The sequence below is a fragment of the Mauremys reevesii genome, linkage group 4, assembly GCF_016161935.1.
Source record: "Mauremys reevesii isolate NIE-2019 linkage group 4, ASM1616193v1, whole genome shotgun sequence".
Classification (NCBI taxonomy): domain Eukaryota; kingdom Metazoa; phylum Chordata; order Testudines; family Geoemydidae; genus Mauremys; species Mauremys reevesii.
In genome coordinates this window covers 134,035,691-134,054,437 of record NC_052626.1, presented here as the reverse complement: position 1 = coordinate 134,054,437, position 18,747 = coordinate 134,035,691, and the positions used below count along the sequence as shown (strand labels likewise).

The following is an 18,747-nucleotide window of genomic DNA, read 5'->3' as shown; positions in this document are numbered from 1 at the left end:
CAAACACACCCAATCAATTCCACATTCATAAAAAACAACACAATGAGGTGTCAAGTAGCTGAAATGGGTCTTCAGCAGATGTCTGAGACTCAGAGCCTCCGAACGGGCGAGAGGCAGGACTCGAGAAAAGAATGCAACACAAGGACTAGGAGACACTGGCAGATCTGGAGGGGCACACAGCACTGGCAGAGCAGGAGGTATTGCAGGCCTGGATTGGGGTGCACTGTTAGCTCTCCATGTAGCCTACCTCGTCCACTCGTCACTACAGCTTCTCACTTTAGGACACAATTCAATTCATCAAACTCCGCCAAAACAGACAACACAAACCCCATTTAAACACCGCACTCCTGTCGGCGGCACTACCTACATGATTTCTTTATTCCTGCGAGGTCCGCCGAAGGGGATAAATGGGAGACTGCCCGTAGCAGCATGGTAAAAGGTTACCCCAATGCTCCACAGATCTACAGTCACCCCATAAGCCTTTTGCTGGGGTTTTCTCAGAACCGCTCGCTCGTACACGTCCGGGTGCTAATGGGACGAAGTGGAAGAAAAGCATTGTGAATGAATCCGCTTTACTTACAGCAGGTCGGTCATGGAAGCCAAGATTTCCCCAGTGACTAGTGATTTAGGGTTCTTCCATTTTTGGCTGCCCAACTTGAGACACTTCAGAGGGCTTGGTTTTCCGAAAATGTAGGCACCGAAAATCAGGTCTCTGTAAGCTGGGCTCCCCAAAACTGAGGCATTCCAAATTTCCAATCACTTTCAAAAACCTTGGCCATAGAAAGTGAAGATCAAGCAAATGAGTCTCTATGAATCAAACGCTTGGGGACAGAAGAGGTCATCCATTCTAAGTAGACAGAGCAACAGAGACTAGAGACCTAGGATCTAGTCCAAGCTCTGTCATTGACCTGCTGGATGATTGTGGGCAAGTCACAACCCCCGTCTCTGTGACTCAGTTTCTCCATCAGTAAAATGGGGATAATGATGCAGAGTGCTATAGCAGAACTAGGTATTGTTATTATACGCTAAGCATAGCAACAGCCCATGCTCCTACCGTTCCAGACCATGTATGTTGAGAAAAGTAACCCTTCCTTCCTGAACTCTTGCTCCTTAAGCAACGAACATTTTGCTTTACTCACAAGATATTCCTCTGTCCCGTAGACAGACACAAACTTCTCATCATCGTCCAGCTCTCGAGCGGCCCCAAAATCCGTGAGCTTATAGATGCTCAGCCCGTCTTCCCCCACCAGCCGCATGATGTTTCCTGGTTTGATATCTCTATGAACAATGCTGTTTTCACGAAGGTGGTTCATGCCGGCCACTACGAGCACAATGGGGAAGTGAGACGCTGCTTAGAATGGCCTCGGCTTCTCTGAGCCGGCTTTGCTAACAGGCAGCGGTGTGGACTAAAATTGAGGCAGGCAGGCGGCCCTGGGTTCAGCTTTCAGACCCGGTGAAGCTAACTTGAACGTGTGATAAAACAGAGAAGACTCATGAGCATGACGCCCATTGTAAAGAGAGGAAGCACGCACAGGCAAACCATACCGTACCATCTCAGACATGTGACAACGTGGGCACAACCTACCTTCTTGTTCAGTTGCACAGTTAAGTCTCTCAGCAGCCTCAGGATGCTGAGGGCATCATCAGAATCCAAGCACCTCGATGGAGAAGCATAGGGTGACATTCCTGACATGCTCAAGGCGGGCTTTGCTACTGGGACCGAGAGCACTGCAGCACCTCGAGTCCTGCCAACATAGGCTCATGGAGATGCCCACTCATCAAATGGCCTCTCAGGGTGGGAAAGTGGACAGTATAAAGGGCTTGGTTCCGGGGTATGGAGTCTTTCACCTGCCAAGTCACTGATTCAAATCCAGCCTGGGTCAGTAGTGACAGACAGCGGTTACCATTTCGTGGCCTGAATTTGGCAGTTTCGGTTCTTAAGGGAACTGACTAACAGTCACAGCTGGCCTCAGCAAAGGACAAGTCGGTACGGGAAGTGCACTTCTGGCAGAGGGACCATACTCCCTGTGTATTCGGCAGACAAAGGCCTTCACTCTCCACCATTCACACTGCTTTGTAAAATGCACCTCCAGGCATGCAGTAAGTTAGTTTTTGCACCCATCCACATCTTTACACAACAGCAGATCTGACGAGGAGCTGAGTGTGAAGAGAGCTGGTACATGAGGAGATTAATAAAACGAACTTTTCAGCTTGGAAAACAGACGATTAAGGAGGGATATGATAGAGGTCTATAAAATCATGACTGGTGTGGAGAAAGTAAATAAGGAAGTGTTATTTACTCCTTCTCATAACACAAGAACTAGGGGTCACCAAATGAAATTAATCGACAGCAGGTTTAAAACAAATAAAAGGAACACACAATGCACAATCAACCTGTGAACTCCTTGCCAGAGGATGTTGTGAAGGCCAAGGTTAAAAAAAGAACTAGATAAGTTCATGGAGGATAGGTCATCAATGGCTATTAGCCAGAATGGACAGGGATAGTGTCCCTAGCCTCTGTTTGCCAGAAGCTGGGAATGGGTGACAGGGGATGGATCACTTGATGATGACCTGTTCTGTTCATTTCCTCTGGGGCACCTGGCATTGACGACTGTTGGAAGATGGCATGCTGAGCTAGATGGACCTTTGATCTGACCCAGTGTGACCATTCTTATATACAGTAGAACACAAATCCCATGTCCCCACTAGCTGCGTCGAGCACTCGTTTATCCCCCTTTCCCGCCACAGACACCCAAGCCAGTAGCTCTGAGACTTACCAACACAATGCAACACGATGAGGAATTCTGACTCAGACAAGCCAAAGGAGTTCTCTGGATCTTCTAACACGCTCAGCAAGCTCCCACGTGAGCAGTACTCCATCACCAGCACCTTCTGCTTGCTGTTTCCCTGGGTCTGGGGGGCAGAAGAAGAGATGGATCCCTTGAGCAGCCCTGTGATGCTGTGTTATGCACAGAGTCCCAGGGCAGGCTGCTGTGTCCCACCCCTTGCCCCGTCCATGGAAGTGTGGCGTCCCTTCCTTGTCCAAGAAGTCGACATGGCTCTTCTAGTCAGAAATGACTGACCGCACAGGCAAAAGAATGTTGGGTGGGAAAAATGAGCTCTGCCACCCAAAACGAAGTCCTTGATTAACACAACACACCCCACCCAGAACTCGAAGGAATTGGCAAATGAACCACTTGAGTGTGAGATCCAGGACGCTTGGCTCCATCGCCTAGGGGGTGGGATTCCGGGTAGACTAGTGGTTAAAGCACCAGATGTGATGGCAGGGCACCTGAGTTCTATTCCTAGCTGCATCACTCAGCTACCTTGGGGCCTTGGACAAGTCACTTCAATGCTCCATCCGTCAGTGGGGAATAACACCACAGGGATGCTGGGAGATGTCACGAGTGAATGTTTGTCAAGTGCTTTGAGCTGAAACAATAGGGAGGGTTGAGGGCGAGTAGAGAAAAGCCACAGGAAGCAGCTGTGGTTATTCAGCAGCAGTGGCACATCCCGGCAATGGGTGCCCTGTCACAGCTGCTAAAAGCCAAGTCCCGCTGCATTACCACCAAGCCACACCTTTCCCACTGCAGAGCTAGTGACAGACTTACAGTCTCTTCAACTGCAAACAGTTTGACGATGTTCTTATGGTTTAATTTCCTCAGCACCTCAAACTCTCTCATCTGTACCTCCTGTGGTCTCAGGTAGCTGGCATTATTAAAGACCTTCACAGCAACCAGCTCCCCTGATCTCTGGGCAAGGAGGAGAAAAGATACAGGATAGATTCAGAGAGCTGCCCCCAGGTGGAATGCTAACCCGCCAGGAAAACAGGTTAGTGGACAACACATGCTCTGTAGAGTGGGGCCGGTTCTGTTCTAGAGGGGATGATAAAAACAAAGCCAGAAGGCAACTCAGTTTCCAGCTGGGAATGAAAGGATTACGGGGGAGGATTTCAAAGGCACAAAGGGAAGTGAGATGATCAGCTCCCATTGGAAATCAAATTCCCCTTCGTGTCATCTTAAAATCTCCCCGCAAGATCCGGAGCAGCCCTGGGTTTCACACACTGTTCATTCATCGCCGCTGCTCACGGCTGCACTACAGTAGCTGGTTGTTTGACTCTCTCCCTAGTTCTGTTCCCCATTTCATACCCAGCCTGGCGCCGTCGTGCAGTTCCTGTCCTGACCAAAATAGCTCAGCCATGGTTAGTACATTGCAGTTTGGCAAGGAAACGATCCTGGCAAGTCTGTGTTTCTTTGTAGGATTCACCCATTCTCCCCACTGCAAAGCCAGGACAGCGATGCTCACTGCACTTTGCTCTGTGCCCCCAAAGCCCAGGTGAATGGTGCTGAGCGGGACAGGTTTATCCAGTTCTGTAAAACATCTCCAGCAAGGCCCAAAACCATCACCCCCAGTCTTTCCTCCACGAGAGTTAGTGGTTCACATTATAAAGCATCCTTTAAACTGAATCTCCTTCCAGAGCCTTACTCTGAACAGAGCAGAGAGACAACCCTCTGAATAAACGTCAGAGAGCAGCGACACTGATCAGCATCTGGCCCAATCCCAGTGGGTTCATTTCCTGGAACTCATGCACGATACATTCCAAATGATTATGGGTGGCCTTTTCAAAAACATTCGGCATTCGCCTCTCGCTTCCCCCAAGGTCACAGGGAGTTTTACCGTGGGCATAGAACGGGAACACAGATAAGCCAAAGCATTTTGAAAAACCCAACCATATCCTTAGTCTAAATTACCCCTTGAAAACCATGGCCTAGGTCAGCCTCAGAATGAAAACTGGCCTGGATCAGGTTATAACAAGAAAGTGCTTTGGATGATTTTGCAGCCCACTGTCTTTGCTTGAGGAAGAGAGCAGTGCAGGGACTGTAAAATGATGATCAACTGTACGAATACAAAATCAACCCTGGCTTTGCTCACTGGGCTGCGCAGCATGAAGCAATGGCTGCAGGGCACCAACAGGGCACGGAGCGATAGTGATAGAAACTACCCACCCAGGACTAATTTACACATAGTTGAGATGAGAAGGGCATGCCAGGGGATTGGCGGCTGAGAGCGGGTTGCAAGAGAGTGCATGGGAAGGGTTGGTGGCTCCAGTGTGGTGGGGGGGTGCTACAGGGAGTTGGGATGGGGTGCACATCACTTAGGAATTTGTGGGAGGGTTTGGAAGCATGTCACAGATTGGGAGGTCTTGGCAGCTGGAAGATCAGAGTAGGGCTGGTTGTTGGGAGTGGGTTTGGCCATGCGTCGCTGAGGTGTGTGTGTGTGTGAGAGAGAGAGCAGCTGGGTTGGACAGACTGGAGGGGAATCGAATTAGGAGCCGACGTGGGTCCATGTACTGCCAGTAAACTCTGCACCTGAGAGAAGCATGTACAGGCTGCAACCGAATCAACTCTGGTTTCCCACCCCCAGGGCATCCCATCCTGCGCTGTCCTCCTGCCCCTCACTCACCTTACTGCGGGCTTTGTACACGCTGGCTGTAGCCCCTTGGCCCAGCACGTCGTCCGGGTTCCAGAGGTAGTTGGGCGTGCTCTGCATTTTCAGCATGAGGCCAGCTCAAGCTCTGAGGTGCAAGGCAGGGGGGAGAAGACAAGTCTGTGAGGAAAAGAGCCGTTTACACACACACACGGACAACCCCGGCAGACAGTAAAGTCATACCAGCCCCAGTGTGCACATGCCTTCCTGCTGTTCTAACACTCATTCCACTTCTCCTGCTCCCCGAAATGAGATGTGGGACCAAGCCACACACAGCCTGGACAAGGAGATGAACCTCCCCACCGCTTGGAGGGTTCAGATCCCATCTGTTTCCATAAGAAGCTGATTGTAACACAGCCAGCCACACCTACTACTGCACGGTTGTCACTGAACCAACACAGCCTCACAGCAGCGGCTTGTCTAAGAAGTCTGATCCCTATGGGCTAAAGCCCAGTCCGCTGCCACTGCAGCTGTCTGAGAATCTCCATCAGACCTCAGCAGAAGAGATGAGCATTGACATACGGCTGAGTTTGGATTCTGTCCAGCAGAGATCAGTGGTGCACAGACAATACCAATCAGCATAACCAGGAACAATCTGTCTCTAGCAGCATCATTATTATTCAGGGGTTACTGACCCACCTCACCCCACCTGTTCTCCTACCTGTGTCCACTGCGCCCCCTTCCCCCCCCCAATCTCCAACTCTTCTGCTGTTTCTTGCTAATGTGGAGTCCTTCTGTATATCCCTTAAAAAGCAGCCACCAACCTCCCTCTGCAAACAACATGACAGCAGAGCTCAGAAAGGATGGGAGAAGATGGGGTAAGGATGGAGCTGTGAACCTTGTGCAGGGAAACCCAGTCAGAAGCCACTCAGGTTGGTAATGAAACACTAAGTGATGCAAGAAAAATACTAAGCGTTGAGGGCTGCAAGGTAAGAGAGGCACCTCCCAGCTGCAAGAACAGAAACCTATAGGATTGCAACACCAGCTTCACAGCCACCGGTTAAAGAGGAAGCACTCAGCTTCCTGCCCAGAGAGCAAAAAAATTCCCAGACTCAGAGCAGTCTCTGCTCAGCATTCAAATCTCACTTACCAGCAGCAGCATCTCAGCACAAAGAACCTTCAAGCTCATGTGGTCATTAGAAATGGGCTTGTGCCAAACTCCACAGTGGGCTGTCCCAGACTTGAGTGGTGTGTGAGATTGCACTTGGGCAGAGAGGACAGCCTGGGAGACAGCTCAGCATCCAAATTGGGATCCAGATCCAAGTTTTGCACCTGAACCCGTCACGACAAAGAGCCGAACCAAAATTCTATGTTGAAACACTCCTGAATTTCATACGTCTGCAGTTCTGTCACCTGTGTTCACCTGCAATTGTTCTAAGGACGAGTGCACAAGCACATGCTTCTGTTGGCCTTCGACGCTGTCCCCTCACAGGATAATGCCAGCTGGGGCCTATTCGGGGCTCAACAACTCACTATGAACACCCCACTGGGGAATAGGAAGCGAATAGGACACATCATGCTTCTTACAAGCAGCCCTCAGGGCTTCAGCGGGATACCCATCCAACCCTACTCATCAGATAACTCTCCCCATAGGTGAAAGCCATTGTGCAGAATTGATTGGTGACAAATGGCTGCCATGTTCCACTGCAGAGGTGTCTGTACTGCTGTGGTGAGCCAAACTTGCTTCCTTCCACCCCCGAACACCCCATCCATCACACAGTGCTGTTGTCTTCCTGGCAGCTGCCCTTCACCCCCTTCAGTGGCAAAGCTGTACGCACATAATTCGCAAAGTGCTTGCTGCATCCCCGCCCTCCTTGGAATAGCCGGAGTAAGTTATTAGCCAATTCATGTGCACGGCCTGCTTCTCCAAGCTGGAAATCACACCTTCCAGCTCTGTGTTTAGGAGATGTCCAGAGCCGGAGTAGCAAAAATGTTACAAGCCCATGGTAAAGTGAGCTTGCAGAACTGCATGGAGGACACCTGCAGTCCAGCACCCTCTGGCCTGCGCTCTTCTTGCATGTGCTCTAAAATCCCAGGCAAAAATAGATCACAAAATGCAAGACCGGAGATAGGGACCTTATTCAAAGTAAACCAACTTTTTAAAAAACGTGGCTCGCCACAAAGGACACAAACCCTGTCCCTCGCCCGTGGGAGCTGGCACATAAGTCTGGTGAGTCCCCTGATGTACATCCACAGGCTCCCTTAGGTCAGCACCCAGAAAAGAAAATGAGGAAGTGTCTCGGCGAATCCTCAGATTGATACAGAAGTGTTCTCAAGGTATAAGTTGCTAAAAAGAGCTAGTGATCCTGCTGATGTTCTTGCCAAGATTAACATGGTCTATCAGGTCATGCCAGATGATTTAACCACAATGAATTTTCCTCCCGAACAAAAAAGCCAGTTCTGCTCTATTCCAGCATAGAACATGTATTGATTACAGGGATATCACCTCTAGTCTCCCCATCTTTCTCATCCCCCCCACCCCAATGCTTCCTTTCGCAGCTGTCATCAGCACATGATCCATCTTTCTCTCACTGTTCTGGTCTCACATTATCACATGCATGTGAGGATAACAATGCATTTCAGTATTGTTGTTACAACAGAATACCATGCTACAAAAATACACACACACTCTGGCACTACGTGTAATCCTGGTTGCACATCAGGGGTTTCCATACACCACCCTAAGCATAATGCAGTGCAACGAAGCCAGTGTAGACTCCAAGAGAGGAACATTCTGTAGCATTTACCTAGCTCTTTACATCTGCAAGACAGAATGTACAAACGTGAAAGGAAATTCCCACTCACCTGAAGACAGCAGCTGGCTCAGGAGCAATATATGCAGTGAAAACACTTAAGTGCCCAGGTTAGGAGCCATGGTGTGGGCTTGAAAGCAGCCACAAGGACCCCACACAGGCAGGGATGGATCGAAGTCCAGGCTGAGACTTTCTTTCTGCTCAGACTTCCTGCTTTCTTTTTCTCTTAAAGGGACACTGCACAGTTTCTCCCTTGTCATTTGAACACATTGCAAGCATCGAAACGGGACCCCTTTTCACTGAGCTGACGCACATCAACACAAATCATTGCTTCCTGCTTGGATGGCCTGACAATAAAAGCAAAAAAGGGACTAAATCATAACCTGCCTGTCAAGTCATTGAAGGGAAGTTCATCTCCAGTGCAGTCTTCTCTCTCTTCCTCACTCAAGTAAAATTATCATGAAAAGTTACACCAGCCTGGTACAAATTCTGCTCCCTGTCCTTAACAATTCTAATTATTATCCAATCAGAATCAGTGAAAATGGTGGAGGGGAGAAAAAAATCACCCCCACTCAACCCTAAGGATATTCCTTGCCTTTAGGAGAGAAACAGAAATGTTGAGGTCTGTATTCCATACAAACACACACACAGGAGGATTAGTCCTGTGGACATGGACTCAGCAGATCTGGGTTCAGTTCCTAGGTCTGACACTGACAAATTCTCTGTGTGACTTTAGGCAAATCACTTTAGTCTCTCTGTGCCTCAGGTTCCTATCTGTAAACTGGAGTAATATTTCCTTTGTATGTCTTCTCTTTCATTTGTAACCTCTGAGGCACAGACGCTCTCTCACTACATGCAAGTACAGCGCCTTGCATAAAGGGGCTCTCTCTAGATGATGCTGGAATAAAAACAACACTACAAATAATATGTGATGTACTGTCACTATAGGACTCAATAGAAATCCAGGTCTTAAAATTATGCTTTAAGTCAAAATTGCGCCCTGAAGAACACTGTCTGTCAGTTGCTACAAACATCAGGGGGGCATTATATTTGCCCCACTGCAAATCACATTTTTATTGTTCCTCACCCAGTGACATTACTTAATACAGATCTGCAGGTCCTACCAAGTTCAACTAAAGCCCCCGAACTGATTTGGGAGCCAGTTTTAAATTCACTCCACTTCTGAAACCAAATATGCATGGTACACACTGGATGGGTTACTCCATGTTATTCATTCAAAGCAGACAAAGATCTTGGTCTGTGTACCTGGGATATTTGGACTGTTACCCATGAAAAAAAAGTTTGCAGTTTGTTTCTGTTCTCGTGACTTTGCACAGAGAGCGTATAAGTGAGCAGCAGTTAACATAAGGAAGATGCTTCTACCAGTAAAAAGTCTGAAGGGAAATTCCCACTGCAGTACCCAGCAATCTTCTCATGCAGCCCTGCCCGAGGGCATAGTGATATTAACACAACCAGAATACAGTGTTTCCTGCTCACATTCACATGACTATTTTGAACTCCCACTTCACATTTGCAGACTGCTGCTCCTGCATTCAACTTCCAGGGACAGAGCACCTGTTTAGTTGCTAATGCAGGCACTTTAAAAACAAAAGTATTTCCAAGCCTCAGAGAGAGCCTTACAAAGCACCAGAGGAAACCCTTAGTGTATTGCATGCCATTGTAAATCTGCCACTACCAATATGTAAATGCCAGATCTGACGCCCAGTCTTGTGCTTTAACCACTGGATCAGCTTTCCTTTCCTTTACTGTCTTGTGGGCTCCCCATAATCACCACACCCTTGTCAAAGAGCCCAATTCATGCACAATAGCTTCCTGTATCCTGCTTCCAAACCCACCAATGAACAGACTACCTGAGCTGAACCTGAACACCAAACTTGTTCAATGAACAGGGGCCTGACTGTTCCAATGAAAGACACTCAGGCCTGGAAATTCCAGAGGTGATCATGTGAGCCAAGCCCATAGCTCAGAAGAGCGACCAAAACCCTAACATTTAAAGTCCAAGTGCTCAAAACCAAGTGTGTTTAGTGTCCTCTGACTTTCCTACACTACCTTGACTTTCACATATGGCTCGGTGGATTTGAATTGAGGGTGCTGATGAGAGAGAGAGGAAGGAAGCAATTAAAATAGTTTTTTGCAACAGCAAAACAGTATTTTCAGGTACTGCTACAATTCCCTTTTCTTTTAAAAGTACAGCTCTCCCTAGCCAGATCCAGAAGAGGAACAAATGCCCCCTTCAATCAGAGGTAGCTCCAAACTACAACTTCAGATCTAAAATCCCCCAAACTTTTGCGAAGTTACAATTAGATTGTAAGCTCCTCAGGGCACAGACCTCATCTGATACCGTGCAGTGGCGAGCACAGCGAGCCTCTGATCCTGTTCAGAGCTTCTGAGCACTATAATAGAACTGTTAACAACCCACCCAGGTTTGGATCATAAAATATCAGGGTTGGAAGGGACCTCAGGAGGTTTAGTCGTCCAACCCCCTGCTCAAAGCAGGAACAATCCCCAACTAAATCATCCACTGCTGATGTTTCACAGGATGGATCCAGTTCCCTCCATGCTCTGGGGAAGTTAAGGACTAGGTCCAAGTTTCCTGTATCTTTGTGGTCACACTCTGCTTTTTCATCTTTAAAGCTTTTCTTGTGGTTTTTCCACACAGTGCAAAATTTACCAGCCCCTCCCCGACATTACAATGCTGCATCCCGCTTCAAAACTGAACCGGATGCTCAATTCCGTCTACTGATCAGAAACAATTGTAAACCTTTCATCAAAAACAATGAGGAAAAAACCATGGAATTATAGAACTGTAGGGCTGGAAGGGGCCTTGAGAAGTCACCAAATACAGCCTCCTGCACTGAGGCAGGACCAAGTAAAGTTAGACCGTCCCTGATAGGTGTTTGTCTAATCTTGTTGTTAAAATCCTCCCATGATGGAACTGCCACAACCTCCCTTGGAAGCCTGTTCCAGAGCTTAACTAGAGAGTTAGAAAGTTTTTCCTAATAACCAACCTAAATCGGCCTTGTTGCAGATTAAGCATTGAATTGCGGCTTGTTCTCCATGTCCACTGAAGGGAGAACAATTGATCACTGTCCTCTTTATAACAGCCCTTAACATATGCCCAACCCTGGGAGAAAGGAGTGAGATAGCATCACGCTGTGGAGCTACTTGCCCCTTGGAGCAGGAATAGACACAGGAAGTCAAATTCCAAACACAGTGAAAGCTTATCCTGGGCAAAGTGAACCTCTCTCTGACAGCCCTCAAGGGTCAGGGCCGGCTTTATGACCCCTGGGGCCCGATTGGAATACTCCATGGCAGTCCGGGACTTTGGTGGCACAGGGTCCGCTCTGGGTTTTCCACAGCACCGAAGGACCCTCCGCCGTCAAAATGCCGAAGACCCCTGGACTGGGGCCCTCTTCGGAGCCCGATCCCAGGGAATTGGGTGAATAGGCTTAAAGCCAGTCCTGTCAAGGGTCCCCCTTTCAAACACAGGCCGCAGTGACACAGTTTAAAGGGGGGGGGGGGTCAATAGTTTCCCTGAAGCTGAATTGTTAGTAAAATAGACACTCCACAAGGTGGTGGTAGAGATTCAAAAATAAAGCTGGAGGCAGGAAGGTGGGTGTGTTCACATGCTGCCTTCTCCAGCTCTGGGCCCTAAGGGGCAAGGTCCGGCCTGCAGTCCCCACCCATACACGTGCGTGCTCTAAAAGCACCTCTTTCCCAGGGCCCGCAGTGCCGATCCACCTCCCAAAGAGGAGCGAGGAGACCGCTGGGTGCTGCACCCACCGCCCCTCCTGGTCTGGTCTATTCAGTTCAGTCTGTGTCCTTTAACATCACAAGTGCTCTAAGGCCAGGGCCACATCTCTGTGTCTACCACAGGCCCCTGCCCCCTGCCTCCCGCCCCTTGGTTGGGACACCCATGGAGACCAGACATCCTGACCAATGAGGCAGATGAAAACTGACATCCAATGGGACGCTTTGCATGTACTCTGTGGAGGAATTGTACACATAGAAACAAAGTGAGACTCTGCAACCTGCAGAACTTCATTACCCTGAGTAGCCTGCCCTGCAGCAGGCCAGGTATCTTACTGGGTCTGGCATCTTACACTCAGAGCACCCAGAAGGGACCTCTCAGCAATCACCCCAAGGTCCTGCCCCATCAGCAGCCGGCACCGATCTGCAAGAGACAGCAAAGCTAGACCCTCGCAACTACTAGCCCCCAGGAGCATTCACCTCCTTTGGAACAGCCAACTCCGTAACACCATTCAGCCCTCATCAGCGCTTTCCACCCTGAACGTACTTTATTCACATGAACTAAGTCTCCCGACACCCCCGAGGGTAAGCACTTCCCTTTTTAGAGAGGGGGGAACAGAGGCACAGAGCAGGGAGGTGATTTGCCCCAGGTCGCACACTGACTTTCAGCGGTAGAGCTGGAATTAGAACCCTAAAGAGCCTGGATCTCAGGCCTGTGCTCAAGCCACTAAACCATCCCAAACAAATGGCAAGTGAATCTCAGTGCTAGGTACACATGACCTCACCCACTCCCAGCTCACCTCCTAGGCTGGGGGCCCCAAACACGGCAGATCTCCAGTCGCTGTAACCCCTTCTTTGACTTAGAGCGGAGAACCTCACAGAACGGGAAAATGCCCCAGCTCATTTACATTTGTAACTCTGCCATGAGAGGAGAAAGCTCATTAAAGCCAGCTCTATCCTCAGCACAGAGGCCTGGGGCCAGGTTCCAATACCCTCCCGTGCATTGAGTAGTGCTTTATTGTGACAGTGGTCTCAGCCCATTGATTTCACCGGGGCGGCTCACATGGTAAGGTGCTATGCCAGTGGGACGAAAGGTGGCGGAATCAGGCTCATAAAAACAGAGAAGAACCTGCTGAAAGGTCTGCATCTCCCCATGGTTCTGAGGGATCACACCCTTTCCAGCCACCTTGCTACAGAAGCTCTTTCTAAATGGGTCTGGAGCCTCCATTACTTAGTCACCTCCTAGCTTCCCAGCTGGGAACATTCCCCCACCTGGCCTTTCACTTGTAACCTTTTACTTGTAATTTCCCAATTCGTTTATTTTTTCACTGAATAAAATAAAATCAAATGTGCTTTCGAAGAGGGGAGGAAGGGATCCAACCCACCAGACACCCAAGCTGCGATAAATGATCTGATTAAAAGGTTTTAAGAGATTACAGCATCTGAGTCAATGTCATCTGACAGCAACAGCTCTAATGGAGAATCAAAAATCATTTTTATTTGTGTATCTGATACGCTCAAAAAAGATGCGCGCCGGGAGCCACCTGAGCCCCCGGAAATCAATGGAGACTAATTGAAGATTCATAAAAATGAAAGGGATGTTCAATTCAATCAGCCTGTTGATTTATTGAAGAGGACGTTAGCAGCAAGGAGCCTGATTTCCTTAAAAGCCCAGGCTCCCCGCGGCGGCGATGAAGCCTGTAGGGAACAGAGAGTCCCCATCCCAGTGCCGCCTCTCTCTGCCTTGGAGGCAAAATACATCACAGGGGGTCTTCGACAGACAAGGGCAGATTTGAAGGACACCACTACCTCGCTTGGAAGACTAGCAGTTTCCCAGATGGTTACGGGCCCACTCCCACTGACTTCAATGAGGCACCATCAGGCCCTGTGTTATATACAGCCATAACTACAGATGTAGCTCCCCGCACTGCCTCGAGCAGTGGGTCTCAAACTTTTGTACTGGTGACCCCTTTCACATAGGGGGGTTGCACTCAGAGGCTTGCTAATAAAATTAAAAACACATATATTTAACATCATTATAAATGCTGGAGGCAAAGCAGGGTTTGGGGTGGAGCTGACAGCTCGCGACCCCTTCTGTAATAACTTCGTGACCCCCTGAGGGGTCCTGACCCCCAGTTTGAGAACCCCTGGCCTAGAACAATCATCACTGGTATTCTACTAGCACCATGAAGCTTGAAGGGAGATCCTGGCCCTGTTGCACGAGGCACTGTGCATGATCTTGGAGTGTGTCAGCAATGTGGGTAGGGGGCACAGTTTTTAGCACCCATTTTACCCTGGTGTCAATGACAACACAAAGACGCAAGAAAGGCAAAGGACAATCACTCGCCCCCGTCGCCCATGCTGTCAAATCCACAAAACCAAACTGGGGGAAAGAAATGACATATGCAAAGAGACAGTAGTCAAGTCACCTTAGGGGCTACTGGTAATCATAGTGGGGACATTTGCAAACCTAAGTGTGATTTTTAGGGGGATGGTATCTCCTGGCATAGAAATGCAGGGTGCTAAGCAGAATCTTGGGAGGCAGAGATGGAAATGACTTGCCAGGGCACCTAGTACATTCTCTGGTGATCAGTGCAAGGCTGTTTCCTACAGTACATTCTCCATCCGAATTATTCTTGGGGATGGAGTGTGTGGGGGTGTCCGTGGGCTGAGCAGCCCTGGGGGAGAGAGCATAACCTTAAAGAAAGGAAGACAGCGATTCCAGGAATCGGATGCTCCAGGGGTCAAAATGGCCCTATAGTAACTTTGGCAGCCCACCCCCTGCTGGCGGTGGTGACAGCACTGCACAATGGCCCTGTAGTGCTAGATGCTATGGGGCTGCTCTATTCCAGCCCTGCCCTTGAATACCCCCTACACTAGAGCTTGCAGGATGGGCCCCATAGGACAACACAGCTGTGCTACAGTCTGTTTGCCCTGGGGGGGAATTCTCCCCCCCCCCCCCCACCAGCCTAGCTATCTTTTACAATCTGGAGCACTGGCCCAGTCCCTCCCTAGCGCTCCTTTCCTGACAGGCTTCCTCCTCGAAGGGTCTCAGTTGTTGCTGACCTGCATCAGCAATAGACTCCTACCCAATGACCCTGGAACTGGCTGGGCTACACTGGCCAGTGAGTGGAAGGGGTGGAGACAAGGCTCCGCCCATTCTCCAGCTGCCTGCTCATGGGAGGAGCAGCAACCCAACCAATAGTCCCACTTACCCCTACACTCCTGGACCAAAATCCAGGTGGCTGCTGGAGGGGTGCCTGCAAGGTCCCTACTCCCTTATGTGAGTGCACAGCTCAAGTCAGAGCCTCTCTCACTAACAGAACATAGCTCTTTCCACAGGCTGGCAGGGCTGGTTGGGGAGATAGGCCTGCTCTGGTTCCAGGCCACAGGGTTTACTGTGACAGCAGAAGCATGACAGAACCATGCAGGGAAAGCAAACTGATCAGATGACATCCCCCAGGGACACTCCTGAATCAACAAAGAGACTCAACATAACATTCCTCAGTTAAGGTCTCTTACCAATTAGGTTAAACCAGGCAATATTCTCTTCCACCTCTTGCTGCAAAGCAGCCCTTGTATTTCTGAGACAAGCCCAGGGTTTCCAGCAATAGCAGAGAAGCAAGTTCTTACCTGGAGAAAAGAGAGTTTTGAGATACAAAGGAAGCAGATGTCCCAGCATACAATTGTTGCTTTGCTCACTATGGTGTCCAGTCTGGTTTATGGTGTTTCTATTTAGCCTACTGTGATTTAGACCACTAATCCACTAGAGAAAAATTCCCAATTTCTCAGCTCTCCTGCCCATACATTGGCTGCATTAGAGAGACGTGGCATTGGATGACAACACTGATCTTTGCCGTGTCAAGGTGTACAGCTATTCTTTGCTACCTTGCAGATATAGAAAAATAAAATGGTAGCCTGTATCAACACATCTCTCTTATTAACCTGTCTGTATATTACTGCTCCTATAACTTTTTTTGGGGTGGGGGGGTGGCAGGGGGGAAGGCTACATTCTGCAATAATTTATCTGTGGTTTGTACCTGTAATGGTTAGATGTTTAGTTACAGAATAAATAGATCAAATTAAAAATCCAACTGCTGAAGCTCGAAGTTGTGAACCAAGTTTGTAAGAACTTTTAAAATGTATTTGTTTCCAGTTATGCAAGTTGGAATTTGACAAGACAGAACATTAAATCTCAGAATCCACAGTCTCTTATTCAGGAACTTTCCCCCCTCCTTTCCTTATAAAGGAATTCCCCCTGTGACTTATAAATAGCATTTGACTTAAGTAGATGTAGAGGGTCCTGCCAGGGTTCAGTGCCATGCTCCGGTCACAGTAGTTTCAGAAGGAGCCAGTTTCCCTCCTGATGGGAGTTCAGCACATGATTGCGCCCATGGCTAGCTGCACCCAGCTGACTTCCAGCACAACACAAAATGGTTTCGTTAAACACCAAACACCCCTCCCTTCCCCACACCAAACTCTACTGTAACTAACTATTTGGACCCTAACCAAAAAGAGGATGTCTAACCCCCAATTACAAAAACCCGGTGGGATTCCACCTTCCCCAACAAAATATTGAAAACATAAGAAATTCCAACTCACAATCCACATGGCCAAACTCTTTCCCCCCAGGGGCAGTTTGAGCCCCCTCCTCTCCATGAAAACGCCAGCAAGATTAAGCATTTTTTTAAATCAGCCCATTGCAGAAGTTCATGCTCCATCAAATCCTGTTTGTAACCGGACAGGTGTGTCTAATCTAAACTGGATGGGAGCTAAAAACACAGAAAATGTTAGCAGCCTGGGTGTCCATTAACAAATAAAATTCAGCCCCTGGAAGGAGGCATATTTGGATGGATTTCAAGGTTTGAAATTCACCAGCTTTTTGGAACCAAGAAATCTTGGAGGCACTGAATCAACCTTTTCTTGTGGATTCAGTGCTGGTTACTGTGCATGTTGTTCTGATTTAGGCACTCAGATTCTATGCTGATGGTTAATCTCCAAAAACCTGTTAGAAGAACCTTACACTGTTTTCTAGGAGCAGATATTTATCAGAGACTTACCAACATGTGGCCCTATTCCCATAGTATTCTTGAATGCCCCCCAAACCTTAATTAAATGTATAGTCAATGCCCTGTGAGCTGTGGAAATACAAGTATCCTCCATGCTACAGATGGAGAGTCAAGGTACAGTCAGATAGAATGACCCTGCCCAAAGGTCACACTGAATCCATGGTAGAGCTGGGAACTGAGCCCAGAGCTTGCAATTCCAAATCCATCACGTTAACCACAAGAGCATTCTTCCTCTGTAGACTACCCTAAATGGGGCTCTGGTGGAACCAAGAAGCTTCAGCATGTGAGCTGACAATGCATGAAAATACATTAGGACCCAACTTGGTGAGATGCTGAGCACCTTTATAGCCCAGTGGCCTGGAGGGGACTGGACTAGATGACCTCTGAGGTCCCCTCCAGTCCTACAACTCTATCTTGCAGGATGGGGCCCTTGGTTTCATTGGTTTTAGGCATGCCAAGGGCACTCAGCAGGGGACAGAGCAATGGATTCTGGACAGGAAGTTAGTTTAGAACAGAGATTAAACTGGGGGTCGTGACCCCTCAGGGGGTTGAGAGGTTATTATGTGGGGATGGGGGTTGCGAGCTGTCAGCCTCCACCCCAAATGCACTTAACCTCCAGTTTTTATAATAGTGTTAAATATTAAAAAAAAGTATTTTTAGTTGGGGGGGGGGTTGCACTCAGAAGCTTGCTGGATGAAAAGGGTTACCAACACAAAAATGTTTGAGAACCACTGGTTTAGAAACAGGGAGGGCATGACCAGAAGAGCCTAAGGCAATATTCTGACTGTTTACTCTTATTTCAAATGGAATCCATAAAAAAAAAAATCAAACCCACACCCACTCAACAGGAGTGAATACCTACAGGGCTATAAACATCACTGAGTACACGGCAATATAATCAATTGCTTTGGGGTCTTTTCAGTCATGCTTTATATCAAAACAACCCACTGGGGTATATATAGCCCGGCACAAACATCTCTTAAAAATAAATAATTTTACATTATAAAGAACCCACTTAAAATAAGTAGAGACAAAACACTCCCTTAATGCTCCTTTTGCAGCCCCTCCCTGCTGTGAGTGTCCTGCTGGCCTTCTTGCCTCCTTCCAGTTAAGTCAATAAGGAAAAAAACAGCCACTGGCAGAGCTTTTGAAAACTGCCAATGCAGGGCCAGGACACTGGACTATCACTTCATACAGCAGAGCTTTCTAGTGGGCCAGATGCAAAACCCACTGAAGTCAGATTTCCTGGTAAAAATCAATGGATTTTTGGTTACATTGCTACTGAAATGGACGAGAAAGCTCTGACTCGCTTCAGTGCAATTCAGTGACTTTCACTCTTTGCAGTCAAGCTTCATCGTGCTTGTAGTCAAGCTCCACTCCACTGTGATTAGTTTCCACTGTGCTGAACGTTGCAGTTGGAAGGGTGGGAAGAGAAGCTATTACTTGGGTGGTTCTATGGAGTGAGAAAAGGGGGGCAGGAGGGGAACCTGGCTCCCACTCTTACCCACAGCTTCTCTCCTCACAGAGAGGAACTAGCCCACTCTGGCAGTGGGAAGTGGAGCTGATCTTTCTACAACTGTTCCCACTGGAATGACGACCTTCTAAAGGAACCCTATGCTGCTGGCACCTCCTGCAACTGCAGCTGATGAAAACAGACTATACTCCTA

At 48.4% G+C, this 18,747-nt stretch overlaps 1 protein-coding gene across 1 annotated transcript in view; it reads right to left on the bottom strand.

The window, feature by feature from the left end:
• IKBKE (inhibitor of nuclear factor kappa B kinase subunit epsilon) overlaps window positions 1-8,569 on the bottom strand; it is a 34,476-nt gene extending 25,907 nt beyond the window's left edge. Inside the window, exons 1-6 of the mRNA XM_039534425.1 lie at window positions 8,293-8,569; window positions 5,464-5,607; window positions 3,612-3,752; window positions 2,778-2,913; window positions 1,140-1,321; window positions 368-528 (exon numbers count right to left, since the gene is read on the bottom strand). Coding sequence (XP_039390359.1) covers window positions 368-528; window positions 1,140-1,321; window positions 2,778-2,913; window positions 3,612-3,752; window positions 5,464-5,559 — 716 coding nt within the window. The 5' untranslated portion in view covers window positions 5,560-5,607; window positions 8,293-8,569. The remainder of the gene's footprint in view (window positions 1-367; window positions 529-1,139; window positions 1,322-2,777; window positions 2,914-3,611; window positions 3,753-5,463; window positions 5,608-8,292) is intronic.
• Between the last annotated feature and the right edge of the window lie 10,178 nt (window positions 8,570-18,747).